The following is a 20,484-nucleotide window of genomic DNA, read 5'->3' as shown; positions in this document are numbered from 1 at the left end:
CCTGGCAAGGGACTGATTTATTCTACTAGGTGAATTCTGATGACATATTTATTTATTATTTCAGAGAGCCCATAATCATGTTACTCAAATACTTTATAAACTATTTTTGTATATGACTGGGGTTTGGCCAGAATAGGTGATGCAGAAACTTATTGGATTCCATCTTGATTTCTGATAGAGTGGAGTAAAGGTGGAGTTGGGTTGTGTCTTACAAAGTAGAACTAATGAAGAGGTAAGCAGTTAAGGTACTTGCCTTCCAAAGGTTGTCCATTTACACCCCAAAGGTTTTCAGTTCACACCCCCAAGAGGCCCGTAACATTCAATTTCACTCAACTGGGTTCAGTCTTAAAATTGACAGTTGCTTTAGACAAATGCATCAGCTTGATACAATGGATGCGTAAAGTGCCTGACAAGAACCTGGTGTGGAAGGTGGTTTTTCAAAGAGGTGTTGTGTTCAGTGTTGTGTCAGTCAGTAACAGAAACCCCATAAAGCCGCTCCATCATCTGTATATGCTCCACCCTCCTGCTGCCCCCCCCCCCCCCCCCCCCCTCAACCCGGCTACCGCTTGTCTGGTGTGGGGGGATCTGCAAGACATGGCCTGGCCTTGTGGAGAAGATCTCCATCTGCGTAGGTTCTCCGCTGAAGTAAAAGCCCACCTGGGGCTCATCTGGAGATCAGTAAAGTGGCCAGAAACATCGGCCTGGGGACGTCTGTCTGGTGTTGACAATCAGCCATCGTAAATGTCATGAGTAAAGCGTCCTGGAGGAGTTTGCGGTGCCGTAGTTTTGACTGGGCCATTCCCTTGTTGTGTCTCATCCTCCTGCATCAGCAAATACAAAGTATGAGTTGGCTGAGTTGTGTTATGGGCAGCAGGGTTACATATGAGCATAAATCACCCCAGGCAATCAAAGTAAAGCAGTGACTAACATCCTTGATGGGGGGAGGTGTTCTCAAAGCACAGGGCCCCAGGGGAATTATTCACCTTGAAAAGTAATTATGCACTACTTTTCATATGTGGGCTTTACGAGTCACCACCGGTGGATAAGCACATTTAATCCAACTAAATACATAATGTAATTCAAGATATAAGTAACTGTTGCTTATCAGATTAGCGAATGGATTTTTGACTGAAATTACTCCCTCGCTGAAGATTTTTTGGAGTGTCTGCCAACCACTGGAGGGGACATGTTAAATGGAACAGGGCCACTTTCCTGAGGTACCCATTATGAGGTGTCAATTATTTTGGGAAGAGAGAGTTTATCTAATTTGCTCGCATTCAGAACCATTGGCAGATACAAGCTCTAACTGTGTAGCCAGATATGTCTTGCAGCAGCATTTGACTCTGTGATGTTTGTAAGCAGCCCTATATGGACAATGCATTCTCTCTCACATGCCCCAGTTGTGTTTACAGAGGTGAAGGGCCTCTGAAGGGATGGATGGCCCCTCTGCTAAACTCTGGTCCTGTCCACTCTGTATTAAGAACAGCGCTGAACTCTGGAGCTCCGCTGATCACCACACCTGTCGAACCTTTAGTAGTCAGGCTGTAATGAGATGGAGCCCTAATTAATTCCTGTGGCGCACTGCTGGGGCTGAGGGGGTCCTGGTACTATTGCCCTGTGTGGGGAACACGTCCCACAAGGCCTTGCTCCGTCCCATCAAAGCCACTGATTTGGGTGAAGTGCATTTGAGTGGGTTGTACTCCTACGCCCTGGGGACGATTGGCACCCTCTGGAGCTGCAGTGGCATTGCTGAGTGTTTAATGAAAGCCAGTCTCGAGGACCTGCCTTCATTAATAATCCAGACCCCCACACCCTGTCTCACAGTGGCACAAAATGGCACATTCCAGGGATTAGAAGATAGTGAACCAGCAAGCTAGGGCAAAAGACTTGACACACAAATGCAAGTTTAGCTGCAGAGAAAATTCATAACTTGAAGTGTTGCCAAAGGTTGTAGTACCCCATCAGCTGAAAGCTTTTTAATAAACTTATTAAAGGCTGATTGTTTGTAACTCGGCACTCTAAGTTGCAGCATAATGTTTAAGAGAGGTAAAGAAAGGCGTTGAAACCGAGTCTGACCAAAACATGCTCCTGTTGCCAACATATCACCAGCCAGCGGCAGACACTGTGCTGTGACCTGTGTTTCACTCTGTGGTGCCTCTGTGGTACAACAGTGATTAGGATTCAGACCTGGAAAGCAGAGTCTTACTTAACAGGGCATGCATATGTTTCTCTTGTTACTGCCAAGACACAGAGTCATTAAAACAGCCAATGAGGAATTTGCCAGAGAGGACCCTTCAGATTCCAGCAGGCCTGTTCTAGTGGTCTTGCTGAAATGCATGGGAGTACTGAATCTCATCCCAGATTCCAAAACCTGGTTTTTAGGTCAGTAGTCCCAATTAACAAATTCTTTCACTGAAAAAGTACAAACAACATATAACAGTGTGGTCATTCTTTCTGTCATTCTACACTCCTGTATTCCAAAATATAGTTTCCTGTGATATGCCATAACAGACTATTGTGAGAGTCGCCATGATATACATTACCATGGTGTGTGAAACGATATTACCTTTCACAATGTAATGATATTGCCCTCAACTAAAAGAGACTAGATTTGCTCCAAAAAAGCAATGGTTGATAATTAAGATACATACATGTATGCCTGATAAGCCTCATGAGAATCTCACCAGAATGTTAATGTTATTCAAATCAGGCACACAGCTCTGCTAAACTGACATATGAATGCCAACAGGAAAAAAATGAAATAATTGTTTTCTTATGCATAAACCATTGCTTGATGTTAATGTATAACCTTCAGGATGTGTTATTACCTTATTTCAAGATGTAATTTATTGACCATGTTTTTGTAATGAAAAAGAAGTTGTTTATATCAGCAATTAACAACCTATCATAGACCAAAGAGTGTCTGTGGGGTTTTATTCCATAAACTCAAACTTTCCTTTCCCCTCAAACAATCCTGTATGTGAAAAACAAAACTGTAGAAAGTAAACTTCAAAGTACTGGCAAGAGTAACCACGAAACACCCAGAACACTTAAATGTAATGAATTTAGAAACGCCCTGCTATAAGTCATGTTATGCTAAACACACCCTTTATTCTCTGGTGAACACACAGTACCTGCTCACAAAAGACAGCCATGACACCCAGGTCCCTTGACAGAGTTGCTATTCAGCTCTTCTGTAAGATTAGAAGTGCACGTGGTCATCTGACTTATTATTCAGGTGATCTCTTACACATTGTCAAATATTTTAGACATTTCAGGTGTCCTCTGTGTGGAGCATCCAAATGAGAAAATGCTCCACACAGAGAGAGAAAAGGTATTAAATGAAAAGGTTTTAACTCTTGACACGGAAGATGGAAGGTGTGTGGAAGATGTGTGTTGAAATGTTAATACTCTGATTTCACCTGGAAAAAAATTAAGTTAAGCAGCTATAAAATGAGCCATGTGTGCGTGACCCTGGAGCAGCACGAGAGTGTGACGTGTCACCCAGCAGTTGTTTGCTTTGCTTTACTGTTTCCTGCGTTAGTCACTACGTGCGCTGCAGGACTCCCGTGTCACTCCGTTCCCTCCGCAAGCCGCTGAGAGCAGCTTCCTTCTGACATGTGTTTGTCAGCCAGTCTCAGCACTTCCCCCTCGTCGTGCCTTCCTGGACAGGGAGGGAAAAACTCTGTTTGTCTTCCAATCACTTTTCTTTTCAGTTACTTTAAAAGAAGCCGTCGCTTGTCCATCACGTGTAGAGAGAAACAAACTGCACCCCACCACCAGTCTGAAATCACTGAAGCCCCATCAGATGATGCATTTTACAACCGCTGTGTTAAAACTACTCAAAAATAGAAATAGACAGTTTTGCATTTTTGGGAAACCCTACAGAAGGGGGTGCATCTGTTGATGATGTATCTTAACGAATCTAAAAAATGAACAATGTATTTTATAATAGAATGATAGATTTAATTATAGAATGTTAAACAGTAAATGCAGTAGTATGTTGTAGTAAACACAATCCATTTTTATTAATGAGAACAGTAACTATAACATCTATATGGTTATGTAAGTGTTGCATTAAATACTAAAAGTTGACACTAATGGTTACTTGTAGGCAACTATGGCTTGTACAAATGACTTGACGAGGGAAAATAGCACTTGGCTGCCCTCTAGTGCTCTGTGTGAGGAATTGCTAGCACCTAACACCTAAAGCGCCACCATTTTTCCGGCAGTATCCCAGGTCTCATTCCATAGACTCAGTTACGTCTTTAACAAATCTTTAACAAATCCTGCGACAGCACTGCACAAGGACATGTCCATTATAGTCCATGTTTAACAGACTGTGGTAATAGGTACAGGTAATTCAACTCATAATTTTACAATACGAAAAATGAATTCTAATTATTCCTTGTTTACATGGACGTAATTTTGATTTCAAAAGTGGGGGGGACATGGATTCGTCGCTATTAAAATATTTGGTTTTAACCGTAAAAACTGGGGGTGACCAAAACCGGCTTTTGAAAAAGTGGGGGGGACATGTCCCCCCCGTCCCCCCCCAAAATTACGTCCGTGCTTGTTTATTCGATGTTTGAAATTCACAGAGATATGTATTATGGTAGGTGCCAGGGCTGGAGTGGGACACTTTTTCAGCCCGGGAGTTTCATGCCCAAATCCGGACCAAAATTATTTTTCCCTCCCAATCGGCCCAAACTAGAAATGGACATGAGCCGGCCCATCGGGAATCCTCCCGAATCTCCAGATTAGCCACTTCGGCTCTGGTAGATGCTTTTTTGAAAGAGTATTTATTTATTTATTTATTTATGTGGGTCGTTAACGTCACTTTGGTGCTCCCTAGTGTTGGAGATGCAAAAGAAACCGGGAAAAGTCATACAACTAAAAATCAAGTCACCACGCTTTAGAATGCCTTAATAAAAGTGCAAATCAATGTAGTAGAATATAATATAATATAATATAATATAATATAATATAATATAATTGCAACTGCACAAAACTGAATGTCTTTCTTTCTTTCTTTCTTTCTTTCTTTCTAAGGGCGAACCCCAATATTGCTGATTGTCTAAAAAAAATCCTTCCCATTGTTTTCTTTTCTTCCAGAAATCAGGCTAGACTTGTTTGTGTTATGAATCAGTAAACGCTATTTTGTGAAATCGCATTGGTTGCGTTGGCGACATTCGCATTGCCATTGGTTGCCGTACGGCTGGGGCGGCGTGTGATTGGTCGGACGGCGCACCGGCGCTCCCTTTGGCCGAACGTGATTGGTCGAGTAAAGTAGGTTAGTGGTGCAGCAGTCATTAGTGGCGACACGAAAGTAGGTCAGTGTAGCTAAAAATGTAGCTGCCCAGCTACCGTCTTATACCGTCCATGTTATCGTGCTAACACAACCGCTTTTCGGCCTTCTTTATGTGAGTATGACCTTTTAAAACCAAAGACTCGTTAGTGTGTGTATTTACACAGCGCACTGATGCGATTTAGACCGTTTATTTGTTTTTATTTTCCTACATAAACGAGTGTGAAGTTGACTGTACTAGCTGTACTGTACCGCGACTGTACTGGCTAGTCTGGCTGTCTTAACTTTTAAAGGCCTCTCTACTGCGAGTAGTCTGTCGACAACAACGGGTTTATTACTTGTGTTCTGTAAAAACATGTTGTTGTCACTGAAGTGGGTCAGCACCGCTGCGCTCCTCTGTTGCTAATTAATTCAAAGCCTTCATGTAGGTCAGACAAGACCTTGTGTAAAGTAAACAGTGAGGTTGTACCACGCAGGTCATTTGTATGGGGTAGTTAGTCGAGGGCAACTCTTCATCCTCTCTATAGAATATATCTCTGTAGAATATATCTGTAGAATATATTTATAGAATATGTCTCTGTAGAATATATTTATAAAATATATCTGTAGAATATATTTATAGAATATATCTCTATAGAATATATCTCTGTAGAATATATCTGTAGAATATATTTATAGAATATATCTCTGTAGAATATATCTATAGAATATATCTCTATAGAATATATCTCTGTAGAATATATTTATAGAATATATATCTGTAGAATATATCTCTATAGAATATATCTCTATAGAATAGGGAGTTTTTCCTTGCCACTGTCGCCTTTGGCTTGCTCACTGGGGGTTGGACTCGGCACTTGTAAAGCTGCTTTGTGACAACAACTGTTGTAAAAAGCACTATATAAATAAAATTTGATTGATTGATTGAATATATCTCTGTATACTATATCTCTGTATAATATATCTCTGTAGAATATGTCTCTGTACAATATATCTCTGTAGAATATATCTCTATAGAATATCTCTGTAGAATATATCTCTGTAGAATATATCTCTGTAGAATATACACCTGACACCTGCGACCAGTAGCTGGACTGTTCGTTATGGTGTGTCTTTTTGGCTGATCACTTTCGACTCGGCATACATCACTTTTATGTGAAATCCATGCCATAAATGAACAGTATTTCATATTGTCTAACGTTCACCGTGGCGACCAAAGCAATGGGGGCGCGTCCCCTGCCGTTGTATGTGCATCGTGGTGATGAGCAGCGCATCACACGTTGGGCGTTTGGACGCAAGCTGGTGGGTGTCGGTGGGTTTGGGGGGACCGGTCTCTGTGCCTGATTACATAAAAGATGATGGTTTTTAGCACTCTGACTCGTGGCCCAGTTTCTTTGGCTCGGTGTTCTGGTCCGCTGTGCAGTGTTTGCAGGAAATGAGCAGCAAACTCTGTGTAAATATTCTGTATTGTATAGCCCAACAAGACCTGTGCACAGGTAGCGGTTTCTCCTTGGGTGATGGTGAAGTGTGTCTGATGAAGAAGTGTGTCTGATGGTTCTGTTTTCATCCATAGACCACAACACCTTACAAACACACACAGGCCTACACAGAGAGTGATGTACGCTGCATATATTAACACTTGTCAGCTTTTTATTTATTATTATATACACGTGGCTTTTTCATTTCCTCAAAATGGAAAAAAGTGCAGCGTTTGTTTTAAACACTTTGTTTTAAGCACATATTGGGGAAACTACATATCCCAGTATTCCATACCTTTAAGCTCAAGGTAAATTAGTGGAGCTTTTCTTATACAAGCTAGCTAATCGGTTTTTGATGGCTGGTATTTTAGAGAGGTGTATAGTCAAAACCCGAATTAGCTCCAGGTCCCAGTTACACAGTCCTCACCGCTGAGGACTACAGTTTAAATGTAAATATATAGCTCTACTTGTACTTTTACAATGTATATACAGTACATGAAAGAAATATACATGCTCAATTATATTTTCCAAATTTTTTTTTACAAAGTCTTCTGAAAAATATAAAATGCATAAAACAATTTGATTGTAATTGATCAGAACTATGTTAAAAGTATTAATAGGAGAAAAGTCCCATTTCAGAATAAATGCTTTGGCATGAATATAAACAGTGTTTGTTGATGGTTATAATAATAGTGTAGCACTTACAGTACATTGTGGTGCTGTTGTTTGGATGTTTGCCACAGGCTTTGGAGGAACAGGTTGCAAACGAAGAGGGAGAAAAAATCTGTTCTTAATAAAAAAATAATTAATAATAAATTAAACCTTGAACACATTTTACACATGTTTAGATCAGCTGCCAAGGGGGGAGAAAAACTCTTTTGTAGGTATAAATTCCTCACTGGAGGCCTGTGAGTCTCCTACCAACAGATCCATTTGAAGGTTGTTTTTATAATGAATAGGATGATGCACCTGAGTCCCTCAGCAACTGCTCAGAAAACCCTTTGGTTGCTTTTTGTGTTTTCAGCCCTAAGGACAATGAGAGATGGAATCATAAATGTCAAAGGTGCGTTATTATTTGGAGCGGAGATGGAGCACAGCCTTTGTTTGTCTGTATTTTCAGGGAACACGACCCTTTCCGAGCTCACACCGAACGTTGAATACCTCACGTCCACTTTTGAGACTGGTGCTACTTTTGATGAAATCAGCTTCTTTCAAATAAATGGAGAATGATTTTTTAAAACACATTGTTTTAAGAAAAAAAACATGTATCTATTCTGTAATCTGTACATGTAATAATAATAATATAAATGCAGTTGTACCATTGAGTTCAGCAATACAAATATAGCCTAGAACTATATGAATCCTAACATACAAAGTGAAATAAAAGCATGGACAGGGGCACCAGAGAACTCATTAAGATCCTTTACCACACACATGAGTGTCGGGCAGCCCCCAGACAGGACGCTTGGCCGGAGGTAGTTGTGTCTGCTTATATAGCACATTTAAAAACAACCGTAGCTGATCAATTTGCTTTAGATCCATAAAAAAACACAAAAAAGTATAAAAATATCAAGTGAAACACCTATATGAATACATTAAAATCAAAAGCAAAGCTAGTAAAATTGATAATGAAACATTGAAGTCAGACAATCGAAACACACAAGTGAGAGAAAAGGTGTGTGTTTTTTTTTCTGATTAAAAAGTGACCGAGGATCTAATGTGCAGAACTAAACCGTTCCACAGTCTGGGAGAGGCCATGGAAAAGGCGTCATGTTTAGGCATTCATCTTCCAACATGGAGCAGACTTGAGCAATCGCTTCAAAAATCTAAGAAACCCGGACTGGGTTTCCCAAAAGCATCATGAAACAGACATGATCTTTAAATGGAGAGAGTGTGTATTAAATGGAATACTCTCTCTCTCTCATTTAAGATGATCTTAACGCTATGGTGATTTTGGAGAAACTGAACCCTGACTGTTGTGTGCAGATGGAGCTCAGACAAGCGAGCTGGTCATAACCCATGAAGAGCTTTTAAAACAACAAAAGGGCCTTAAAGTTCTTTCATTATTTTATAGGTAATCAGTGAAATGAAACCAGTACTATCACAAAAATATGAACCAGGTTAGACCCATCGAGGAACCTGGCGACAGCTTTTCAGTTCTGACTGTAGTGTTACAGTCTGTAGCGTTTCAGTATTAGATTAAATGAATGCATGAATGAATTCAAAGACCATGCTCTGGACCATCTCGGAGAATGCTGGAATTGATACTATCAAAGACTGCTGTCAGTCAGGTGCAGGAGGATTAAAATTGCACAATTTCCACAGACTGGCTAAATGGATACCTTAATCACTTATTTGTCTCTAAAATATTGTCGGAGAAGCTGTGAAAACTACCTGATCCAGGACTTTTGACAGAGAAGGTCATTTTGATATGGGTCTGAAATTGATTCATTTAAGCAATGACCGCAGCCCTGCATGGTTAAAGTGGGCGAGGTCATTGGTTAAGGTACCGGTCTGGATGTTTAGCATACTGGGACCTAAGAAGCCCGTTGTCTCTCTGTATGAAGAGAAACCAGCACCAACTGATCTGTGAATGCAGACGAAGGTGCAGTACAGTACAGACGCACCGTGAATGCATTTCGGTATGCAAGACCTTATTCACAAAGAATTAGCAAAATGATCAGAGAATTCTGTACTGACTACAGGAAGGCCTTAGAACATGGATGAAGGCGTCTGTTTATGATGCCCAACACTATCTCAAATTCCTCTTCTCCTGAAGTAATGCCAGAAGAATAATCTGTAGTTAAAAGCTGATCTTTTAACTGTTTCTCTGGGGCCCCAATGGTGAGTGTGCACCATATGTACAGCACCACCTCCATCCCCCATCTGACCTCCATCCACACACCTGTTGCTGTGGCACACGTCCTTGTCTTAGCAAAATGCACGAGGTCTTCACACGAGTGCCCATTACCCAGTGCCTATCCAACTCCTGCTTTTTCTGAGTGGCATTGCAGCTCTCTGCATTATTTATTTAGTGTGTGCCGGAAAATTGGCAGCCACTGACGTCTCAGTCTTAAGATCTGCAACAGATTTCTATATGAGTTTTGCAGACGTTAACTGCTCTGTTATAATTGGTGACCTAAAGAAGGATATCCCATAAAGCCGAACACCCCAGCAAAGCCGGTCTCTTTGGACAACTCTAAAATCATACTAGTAATTTGTGACCTTATTTCACTGTATACAAATCTGTATTCTAATCCCAGAGTTACAGTAGGGAAAGTGCAGTTGTAATCTAGTGTTGCAGCTGGAGTCTGGCCTTCAGTTTCGTCTTGTTTGGACTTTTGCGAGCTGAAACGGCAGGCTTTTGAGGCCATGGTGAGGAGAGGCACAAAGGACACAGTTAAAGCTCTGACTCATAAGCACCCACTGATCCAGATGACCTACATTCGCCCAAACCACGTCTCCTCCAGCGTCTGGAGTGCCCGCCGTCTTCCTGTCACCACGGTGCTCTGCAGCTCCGCTTCACCACCTTTACGTCCACCCTGGCGAAGGCAGCCAGCCTAGTTTGTCTTCGGGGCATGTGCTCGGAGGCAATAATGGATCGTTTCCTGCCCACGCCCCTTTCTTCGCGGTCTGCTTGCCTTCAGAGCGGGGGTCTTTAATCAGGAGTGCTTTTTAAGACCTTCTGTTACTGGACAATACAATGAAGTCTGTTGGAAGAAGAATGGCGTGTCAGCAGAGCGCTTGTGCTGAGAATGTGGGTAGAAACTGCCCCCCCCCCCCCCCCCCCCCCCCCCCCCCCCGTACGATGGGCAACTCGGGACTGTGTGCAGGTACATAACACAAAAGCCTTGTGCAGCGTTTGCCCCGCTGCCGTATCCAGGCAACCACAGGCTCATAAATCATCATCTCAGGCAGTCGGGTCCAGATAAGCTTTTATGGCTGTATGTTTTCATGTGCCTGTGTTTTGATATTAATGGCAGGGTGAAACCTTGGCCTCGGGTTGCCGTAGTGGGATGCTTAAGTGAAGAGGCGAAAGTGATCGTTTAGAGTCTCGGTGCGTCACTAAGTGGCTGAAACGCCGCGTGTCTGATACAGCGTTACGGCACTGCGAGACCTTGGAATCATCTGGGTCAGCTTCAGGTTGCTGAGGTGGTAGGGAGAAACTGGGTCACTGGAGAGTGGTTACGAGAGGTCTCGACCGCCCAGAAGCATCCGCAGTGGTTCCGTTCTGAGAGCAGGAGCTAAGCAGTGCGCTGCTCATAAACAGCTGGTTAATCATAAAATACCTTTTGAGTGGAGAAGTATTCTATACAGTGGATAGTAAAAATGAAACGCTTGTACATTCCAATATATGCAAATCTTAACAGTATTGTTAAGATCATCTCACCTGAGTCTTGTGTCCTTGCAGGCCACAGAAAGCAGGAGAACACTTCATGAGATGGTCTACAGACTCCCGTCCTCATGAATCTCTGTGGTCAGTTGTGAAAGGGGCTTTTCTTCTTGTTTTTGTTCATTTTTATTATTCTTTAGTTTTACACAATTCCCATCAACATCGAATGCTGGTTGCTGCTCTGAAGTGGGAGCTGGTCTAATGTCATATGTAAGAAAGGTTGTGTTTTTTTTGTGGCAGATAATCTAATGGCAGACCAAAGAATGGACATCTCCTCCACAATGAATGAGTTCATGTCACCCAGCTCCACTGACCTCATCAGCAGCTCCATCAGCACACCTGGGATGGACTTCACCCGGAAGAGGAAGGGCAGTTGCCCCGATTACCAGTAAGGTCTCCTGCCGGCCAATCAGAAAGCTTCCTTCTTGTATTGCTCTGTGCTGTGCTGAACTCCAGCTGTTTTGACAGTATTCTAAAATGATATTTCCTACTCTAAAATGATTGATCGCCTTTAAGGTGGTATTTCCTACAGCAGATAGTAGGCCTCTGTGCAGGACATTAACCAAAGTCTTTTTCTTGCTTTTATAGAATTGAAGATTTTTTGCTTGAGTAAGTATTAAACCCACCTAATCTAAATGTACAAACAATGGAGTAAGTTGTTATATGTCTGCAGTTTGTGTACATCTGTGTTGTATTTATGCATAACCATTCTAATGGAAAGAATAATCAGGTTCGCCATAGCTGCAGATTCAGACAAATGATATTGCCACTTCCTTGGGTATAATTCCAGACCATATAGAATTGGCTATACTATGGCTTTAGACTGTTAGAAGAGAGAGCTGTGAATAAATATTTTAACGACCCTTTCATGGTTCATAGATTTGTTGGTTATTGCAGTGTCAGTGTAATACCTCCCTCTTTAAATGACTGAGGAACAGTTAATCCTGGAACTACAGTTGGGGCCAGAGGTTTCGACACCTTGGCTAAAGTCATTTTAGCTCAATTATTTTTTACAACTTCACATCTCATGTCATATCCACATGTCAATTTCCTGTGTTGTCATTTAGATGATTTAGATTCTGATGCCATTTTGGCCACTGGAAGTCCTCCACTTACCACACTCATCTGTATAAAACTAACGAAAATTGTTACATGCATGTATATATGTGAATTATGTCCATGCAACATTTTTCGTTGAATTTAGAAAAATGGCGAATGTTTTTGATAATTGGATGGTGATGGTGGAACATAGATGCCCATCAAACGCTGGATTTATTACGTCAGAACGACGAGACAACTATAAAAAGTGCAGTTTCACACTTCCTAAAAACAGGAAATGAGCAAATTTGGCATTCTGAGGTCTGAACAGTGGAGCAGCGTGGGTCACCCATGACAAAAAAGGAAAAGATGGCTTTTAAAGGGAGGTGAGAAGCAGACGGAGTACTCTGGGCTGGTGCCACAGGTGTCTGGGGAAGGACTCTTGACTCGGGCGGCGCCTTGCAGGTCTCCTCGGACCAATGGCTGTGTCTTGCATCGTCTCAGATGTCGAGGAAGACACTGATGCGAGCTGAAATGCTCATGTGACCTTCACACCCAGGATGGTCTGCTTGGGTGAAAACACGTACACAACGTTAACTTGAGATTCTTAGTGACGTTTTATTTTAGTGACCCATGTCTGAACAAACAGTGTTACCAGGCACGTTAGCCAGCAACGTTGGGCCTCGGCAGATCACAGAGGAAGGAACGACATTCATAATGGCCATTTTATGCAGAACATCACAAGCCTCAGTGCTGCCTCTCATTATACTGTATACTACTGTACAATAGTCATCCTGCTACAGCGTCCCAGCAGATCCAGCTCCTCCTCAGTCACCCGTCTATGCCGTCTACCGCTGACCGAGCGCAGCCACGTGTCATTTATTGTAGAAAGATCGGCTGAAGAGAAGGAAGGTCAGGCATTTTTCCAACAGTAGATTCTGCAGTACCATAGTAATACTGCCATAGTACCATAGTAATACTGCAGTAATTTCCATTTTTACTATCAGAGGAGTACCCACATCTGAAGTTACATTTTCATAATTATCTGTGTAATTTGTAGTTTATTGCTCAACATTATTTTTGTGTGTATCTTCGGTTCATACATATGGCCCCATGTCTGACCTCACATTGTACACATGGACACACTGTTCCCACAAAGTTGGAAACGTGTAAATGTCTCTAAGATGTCTTTCTGTGGTCTTCTGTGACCTTTCACTGGAACTAAGGGCCTTAATCCAAGCCTGGAGAAACTGCCCCAGATGGTGGACATTATTATTATTATTATTATTATTATTATTATTATATGCAGTGTCCGTGGATGGTGTTCTGTGGATTTAAAGCCTTATTCATTTTCCTCTACGTACAGTAGTGATCATCATCACCACTCAGTTTCTTTGCCCAGTAACTTTCCAGGCTGTGGTGGTGTTAACATCCTCTTAACAATGGATGTTGATGCTTTGGCACCTGATGCCTCCAACTCCTTCATCAGTTCTGTTATTGTTGTCGAGTTGAATCTTTCAAACCAAGGTTCATCCATCCCTGGGGATTTATTTGTGCTCCCATGGTCTTTTGTGTAGATTCTCATGGTACATTTAGTTGTATAGAAATAGCTACTAATAAGGAATCAAGCTTTTAGAGTTTCACCATTTGTTTATTGACTCACTTGGGTTGTTTCCATGGTGTCGAGGGGTAACCGGGCACTCCCAGTTCACCCCTAATTTCAACAGTTGACCAATCATCATCAGCTTCTGAAATCTTCCTGATTTAAAAAAGTTGTTCAAGACGTGTGTAAACTTTTGACCCACTGGAAATGATATTGTGAAATACAGCTAATATATTGTTTTTAAATGACCTCTGATGTGAATAAAATGGATGTCCAAACATGCGGTGACAAAATATGTGGAGTTGTGAATTAGAGTTTGAATGGCTTTAACATTTGGTCATACCTTTAATTCCAAGGCATGTCTTGTATATTTTTTATTGTATATCTATATAGAAAGACGTTGTAGATATTAAAAGCTTCTTGTATTCTCCATACTCATGAAATATTTGGGGTTATTGGTTTGTAGGGTTGTTCTCAGCATGTTTTAGGCTTTAGAGATACCTTAAACGCTCATTTGATGACATTTTCACTCTTTTGTTATGGTTTTGGCAAATGTATTACGTGGACTAATGTTGTTTTTTGATTTGTCAAGGGACAGTATGGACATCGACAAGGACACACAACTTGGAAGGTAAATATAGCAGCCATACAACAGTGCTGTAACTGAATGCAGTATCTAATAGTGTACTTAACTGAAATGCGTTTTCATTTCAAGTAATAGTCTAGGATAAGGGGGCTCTGGTTTTGAAATCAATGTAAATCTTTTGAAAGAAAATACATTTAGTCTGCTTTTGTCCCCTTTGACAGGGACTGCGTCGATCAACAAGGCCGGATGAAGAACGCCAGGTAGCTCCCTCATCCTCATCCTCACTCATGGGGCTGGTGTTCTGGGAAAAGGGTTTATTTTACCCAGATTTCACCAGATCAACTTTATGGTTGTCACCTTTGACCACGCTGTCTGGCCGTTGGCAGGGAGGCCCACAGTCAGATCGAGAAGAGACGCAGGGACAAGATGAACAGCTTCATCGACGAGCTGGCCTCTCTGGTGCCCACCTGTAACGCCATGTCCCGCAAGCTGGACAAGCTGACGGTGCTGCGCATGGCCGTCCAGCACATGAAGACCCTGCGGGGTGAGGGAGACCTGCTGGGACTTTACAGAATACCAGTTTTAGCCATAATGCGTTATGGTAATATCCTTTGCGTAGTTTCACTTATTTACACGTATTTGTGATCCGCTATGATTCTCCAAGGTGCTGCAAACCCTTATACTGAAGCGAACTACAAACCAGCCTTCCTGTCGGATGATGAACTGAAGCATTTGATCCTCAGGGTATGTGGTGCTGTGAGGCGCTGCTTCTCTAAGCATAGAGTAACTGTTCATGGACTAACTGTGCTCATGGACTGTGTTCATGGACTGTGTTTTTTGCCTGATCCCCAGGCTGCTGATGGCTTTCTCTTTGTCGTTGGCTGTGATCGAGGGAAGATTCTTTTTGTTTCAGAGTCGGTGTACAAAATCCTGAACTACAGCCAGGTAGGTGCCACTGTCTAGCAGGGCTTTGTTTGATATTATTCTCATATTGCAAGATCTCTGGCTACACATTTGAAAATGTGGAGCACAAGAGGTTTGACGTCCATTGCGTTCAGAAGCAGTAATATATCCTCTTGGGTCCCTTGGCAGAACGACCTGATTGGCCAGAGTTTGTTTGATTACTTGCACCCTAAAGACATTGCCAAAGTGAAGGAGCAGCTGTCCTCGTCTGACACGGCTCCACGGGAGAGACTCATTGATGCCAAAAGTATGTTGTCTGCCTCCATGGATGACTGATCTGTGCTTTGGGGCGTGACGTGGATAAGCACGTCGCAATGTTATTGTTTACCGTATACTAGATGTACTCTGAAACTCGCACGGCCGAGCAAGACACGGTTTCCTTTCCGTCCGTGTGGGATGGCGTGTCCTTGGTCGGCAGTTTCGGGAGTGTGACTGTGTAAAGGTGATTGCGGTGTTGGACTGCAGGTGAGCGTGTGTGTTGTGTTGCTCTCTTAGCGGGGCTGCCGGTGAGGACGGACATCGCCCCGGGGCCATCACGGCTGTGCTCGGGGGCCCGCCGCTCCTTCTTCTGCAGGATGAAGTGCAACAAGCCCCTTGTCAAGATGGAGGACAAGGACTTCCCCTCCACCTGCTCCAAAAAGAAAGGCAAGGCCAGTTTGCAGTGATTCCGTTTTGGGCTGCCGTGCCCGGAAACCCCTCCCCTCAACCGCGCTCTCCCATGATTCCTTGCAGCAGACCGCAAGTCCTTCTGCACCATCCACAGCACGGGCTACCTGAAGAGCTGGCCGCCCACCAAGATGGGCCTGGATGAGGACGGCGAGCCAGACAACGAGGGCTGCAACCTCAGCTGTCTGGTGGCCATCGGACGGCTGCACCCCCACATCGTGGCCCAGCCCCTGAACGGTGACATCCGCGTCAAGCCCACCGAGTACGTCTCCCGCCACGCCATCGACGGCAAGTTTGTCTTCGTGGACCAGAGGTGAGGGAAGGATGCAGATTACGCTTTGATGGTTTGTAATTCTGCAGCTTGGTAATTTGAATCATTGAAAGTATGACGATCACGTGCCTTGATGTGGATCAAGGCCCATTTGGGTTGGATAACTTTAACCTGTAATCTAAGGACAATGCTTTAGAAGCATGAAGCAGTCTGATTCACCTGGGATTCACCTCACAAAAATGTGCCATATTTGTCAATTGTGATTTTCACCTCAATCGAAATTTGTCCTCCGCATTTATTCATCTGTGCAGCAACACACACACACACACACTAGTGATTACTAGGGGGCTGTGGTGCACACATGCCCAGAGCGGTGGGCAGCCCGGCGCCCGGGGAGCAGTTGGGGTTAGGTGCCTTGCTCAAGGGCACCTCAGTCATGGCCTAAGGCCTAGGAATTGAACCCATGACACTCCGGTCACAAGACCAGTTCCCTAATCACCAGACCGTGACCGCCCCGTGCACCTTCCAAGGGTTTTAAGTGCCATTTCCCAAACGGAGATCATTTCATATATACAACATGTTTAGTAATGTACTGTAATATTTTCTGAATCAAGTGTTATTCCAATTCTGCAGCTAACCAAATCAAAATCAGATTAAACGTTAAACGCTCAAGCTGTCACTGTGAACACTGACAGGTCTTCTGACATGCCGATCTTATGACCTTAGTGTCATGTGGCCCAGGCATCTGTGGTCCGTGCCACCGAGGTGGCGTGTATGATGCTGGGCAGTGCGGGGCCTTTCCCCTGCCAGGGGAGGATTCAACATGAAGGCTTGTGCGTAGTGCTGGTCAGCGACCAAGTTTAGCTCCAGCGAGACAAAAAAGTCACGGCCCAAAGAGTCTGTGAAATTCAGAGCAGCCGCTTGAGCTAAAAATATCACGCCTCCATGGTGTAGTGTTTTTGTGTGTCAGTGGAACATTTGGAATCTTTACAGATGCTTGTTTATAGGACCATGTGAGGTGATCACATGTTTATGGGCACAAGTGAGGTGATCACATGTTTATGGGCACATGTGAGATGTGGGTTTTTTTTTTTTTTTTGGTCATTAAATATTAGTCCTGGATATTTCAGAGCTACTGCGATCCTCGGCTATCTGCCCCAGGAGCTGCTAGGGACATCGTTTTATGAGTATTTCCATCAGGATGACATCGGGCACCTCGCTGAATGTCACAGACAAGGTAACTGGGAGCAAACATTTCTAGCCATGTAAAAACTCAAATATATTTTCAACAGCATTGAGTATTCATTTGCCACAAACCTTGAGGTTGACGGTGAACGTGGTCTGTCTGACTTCTCCACAGTCCTGCACATGCGAGAGAAGATTACCACTAACTGCTACAAGTTTAAGATCAAAGACGGTTCCTTCATCACCCTGAGAAGTCGCTGGTTCAGTTTCATGAACCCTTGGACCAAAGAAGTGGAATACATTGTCTCCACGAACACAGTCGTGTCGTGAGTGAAGCCTTTTCTTACTTAATTCATACTTAATTCATGTCTGTGCTTTCACTGCTGTACATTTATAGTTAAAATAATGTACATGTGTAGTTAAAGCGATGTATACGTGTAGTTAAGGACTAGCTCCAGCTCCCCTCTGAAGTTTTTAACACAGTAGGCCTTTGCCTGGTGTGTTAGGGCTGGCTTGCTGGACGGGGCCGATCCCAGCTATCCGCAGCTCTCCACGTCCCCCCAGAGCATGGACAGTGTTCTCACAGCTGACGGTACGTGGGCGGGACCTTCACTTTCATCCTCACTGAAAAATGGCTTCACTTTGATCATTTAGATATTGCTGGTTCTGTTATATTTTTCAAAATACTGGTGCATCTCAATAAATTAGATTATCAAAACGTTCATTTATTTCAGTAATTCAGTGCAAAAAGTGAAACGCACATATAGATTCATGACAAACACTGTGTTGTCACACACACACACACACACACACACACTATTTAAATGCTTAGGAAGCCTTTGCAGGTGTTTTTTCTTATTTAGTCTTATTTTCTGACATAATGACTTTTGGGTTTTCATTGGCTGTAAGCCGTAATCATCAGCATCAACAGAAAAAATAAACACTTGAAACATTTGAATTTATATAATATTTGCATTTCACTGTTGTGTTGAATTAATGAAAAACTTCTTGATGATTCTAATTTATTGAGATGCACCTGTATATCGTAAAAAGACTATATGCTGCCCAAAATATTTGAATACAATTTCTCAGCATTTTTGTGTGTGGCGTACTGAAGCTGGCTTGGCTCATCTCTCTTGTGCCTCACTGGTGCTGTAATGGGGTTCTGGGATGACCCGCAGGCTCAGGAAAGCGGGCGCTGCAGACAGTGCCTGGCATTCCAGGAGGCACCCGAGCTGGAGCGGGAAAGATCGGCCGTATGATTGCGGAGGAGGTGATGGAGATCCAGAGGTGAGCTATGCTCCCACCGGGCTTACTGTAGCTGTAGCTGGTGTTGAACTGGGAAGGGTGGAGTGTTAACTGGTCTTGAATGATTCCTGAATGGTAGGATAAGGGGCTCCTCACCCTCTAGCTGTGGCTCCAGTCCTCTCAACATCACCAACGGCACGCCCCCTCCAGACACCACCTCTCCTGGGGGTAAAAAGGTACGGGCACCGTCTGAAGCAAGCCAGCCTGCCTGCCCGTGGCATGATTTTACAGTCCAATAAATCGGATCGTTTTTCTTTCTTTGCCAACTGTTCAGATTCAGAATGGTGGCACTCCAGACATTCCCTCACTGGGAATGGGGTCCGGCCAGGATTCCATAGGATACCCATTCTCAAACAACTCCATTTTAAGTAAGTTTAAGATTTTAAACTTTTAAGATTTAAGATATCTTTCTTGTTTGAAGATTAATAGTAATAATTGAGTGCAAAAGCATCTTCTCAACCCTCCCGTTCTTCACCGCAGGCGACAACTCCCATATAGGCATTGGAGACATCATGGACGAGCCCGGATCCAGCAGCCCCAGTAACGACGAGGCTGCCATGGCCGTGATAATGAGCCTTTTGGAGGCTGATGCAGGCCTGGGGGGACCTGTAGACTTCAGCGACCTGCCATGGCCCTTGTGATAGGAGCCACTCATCTGCTGCCCCCCACACACACCCCACCCCACCCCCACCCGAGGCCAGAGAAGGTGGCCATGTCTATGGCCAAGGGAGGAAGCTGCTTCTCCATCATGTGCCTGCTTCTCTGGATAGGGTTTTCCCTGAAGCATTGCTGCTTAATGCCCACGGAGGGCGGAGTGCTCTTTCCCAGGCATGGACATAGCAGCAGCGTAGCATGCCAAGAAGCTTCTGGGAGCGTTCCGGCCACGTCTGCCAACCTCGCAGTGCATATCCGCAGGTGCTGAACTCCCTTGTTGAAACGTGAAGAACTATGACTCCATGCACATGAAGAGGCAGTTTGAGCTCACGTTTTCTGTACATGTGTATGCAGCATATTTGTGTAAATCACACTGGACTCCTCCCCAACCCTCTAAGACACTTCATGTGCTTTTTGTGTACTTACAAAAATCTCTAATGTATGATTTTTTTTCTTTCTTAGACTATATATCGTGTTACACAGGTATATTGTGAAATTTCTAAAATAAAAAGTACTCCTTCCTCTTTAATTGCGCTGCCTCCCATGTATCAAAACAAAAACAAAACTGTAGAGTATACGTAGCTTTTTTAAAATTGTGTTTTTAATTGAACCAGTTTATTCAGGTTCAGTAATTAGTTCATATTTAAGATGCTTCACAGATTTGTGCTTATGCCAGGCAGGTTTGCAAATTCGTTACCTGCCATCTAAACATGCATATATCCCATTTATTGGAACTATAAAAAGAATCTGACTTGGCTGGTTAAATGAACAAGAAACATATGCATAATATTTTGAAACCATGTTAGCAAACTTGTATTTCATATAAAAAAAAGTTAATTTAATATTTGGTTTGCCATACTGATTTAAATGCAACTACAATGAATTATGATTTATCAATAATAAATAAACCTGACATGACAAAGTAGACAAAAAATCTTTTTTGCTATCAAAATCAGGGATGTATTCTGGTCTGCAGCGTGCAAGTGCACAATGACTTCAGCTTTTCAGAGTCATTTTTTTACATGCAATCT

General features: G+C 43.1%; 1 protein-coding gene across 2 annotated transcripts; it reads left to right on the top strand.

The window, feature by feature from the left end:
• The first annotated feature begins 5,296 nt into the window (after positions 1–5,296).
• On the top strand, positions 5,297–20,331 carry bmal1b (basic helix-loop-helix ARNT like 1b). Of its 2 annotated transcripts, none has more exons than XM_077023637.1 (19): positions 5,297–5,423; positions 11,198–11,263; positions 11,420–11,567; positions 11,768–11,788; positions 14,413–14,451; positions 14,628–14,666; positions 14,793–14,950; positions 15,071–15,150; positions 15,259–15,351; positions 15,499–15,616; positions 15,865–16,014; positions 16,105–16,348; positions 17,437–17,543; positions 17,667–17,817; positions 17,998–18,083; positions 18,673–18,781; positions 18,879–18,975; positions 19,074–19,167; positions 19,280–20,331. In XM_077023637.1, the coding sequence occupies exons 2-19, from the start codon at positions 11,251–11,253 to the stop codon at positions 19,438–19,440; spliced, it is 1,908 nt and encodes a 635-aa protein (XP_076879752.1). In that variant the 5' UTR covers positions 5,297–5,423; positions 11,198–11,250; the 3' UTR covers positions 19,441–20,331. The 2 variants fall into 2 exon arrangements, with proteins under 2 accessions (XP_076879752.1, XP_076879751.1); XM_077023636.1 differs by having other exon boundaries at positions 16,102–16,348; positions 19,280–20,330.
• Positions 20,332–20,484: the final 153 nt, after the last annotated feature.

The sequence above is a fragment of the Brachyhypopomus gauderio genome, chromosome 12 (genome assembly GCF_052324685.1).
Source record: "Brachyhypopomus gauderio isolate BG-103 chromosome 12, BGAUD_0.2, whole genome shotgun sequence".
Classification (NCBI taxonomy): domain Eukaryota; kingdom Metazoa; phylum Chordata; class Actinopteri; order Gymnotiformes; family Hypopomidae; genus Brachyhypopomus; species Brachyhypopomus gauderio.
This window is presented reverse-complemented; position numbering and strand designations above follow the sequence as displayed.

Bases quoted from the DNA above. Each gene is read 5' to 3' on its own strand.
- bmal1b (XM_077023636.1), top strand. The intron at 11,789-14,412 runs GTAAGTATTAAA...TGATTTGTCAAG, and splicing joins ATTGAAGATTTTTTGCTTGA to GGACAGTATGGACATCGACA. The intron at 16,349-17,436 runs GTGAGGGAAGGA...TGGATATTTCAG, and splicing joins TTTGTCTTCGTGGACCAGAG to AGCTACTGCGATCCTCGGCT.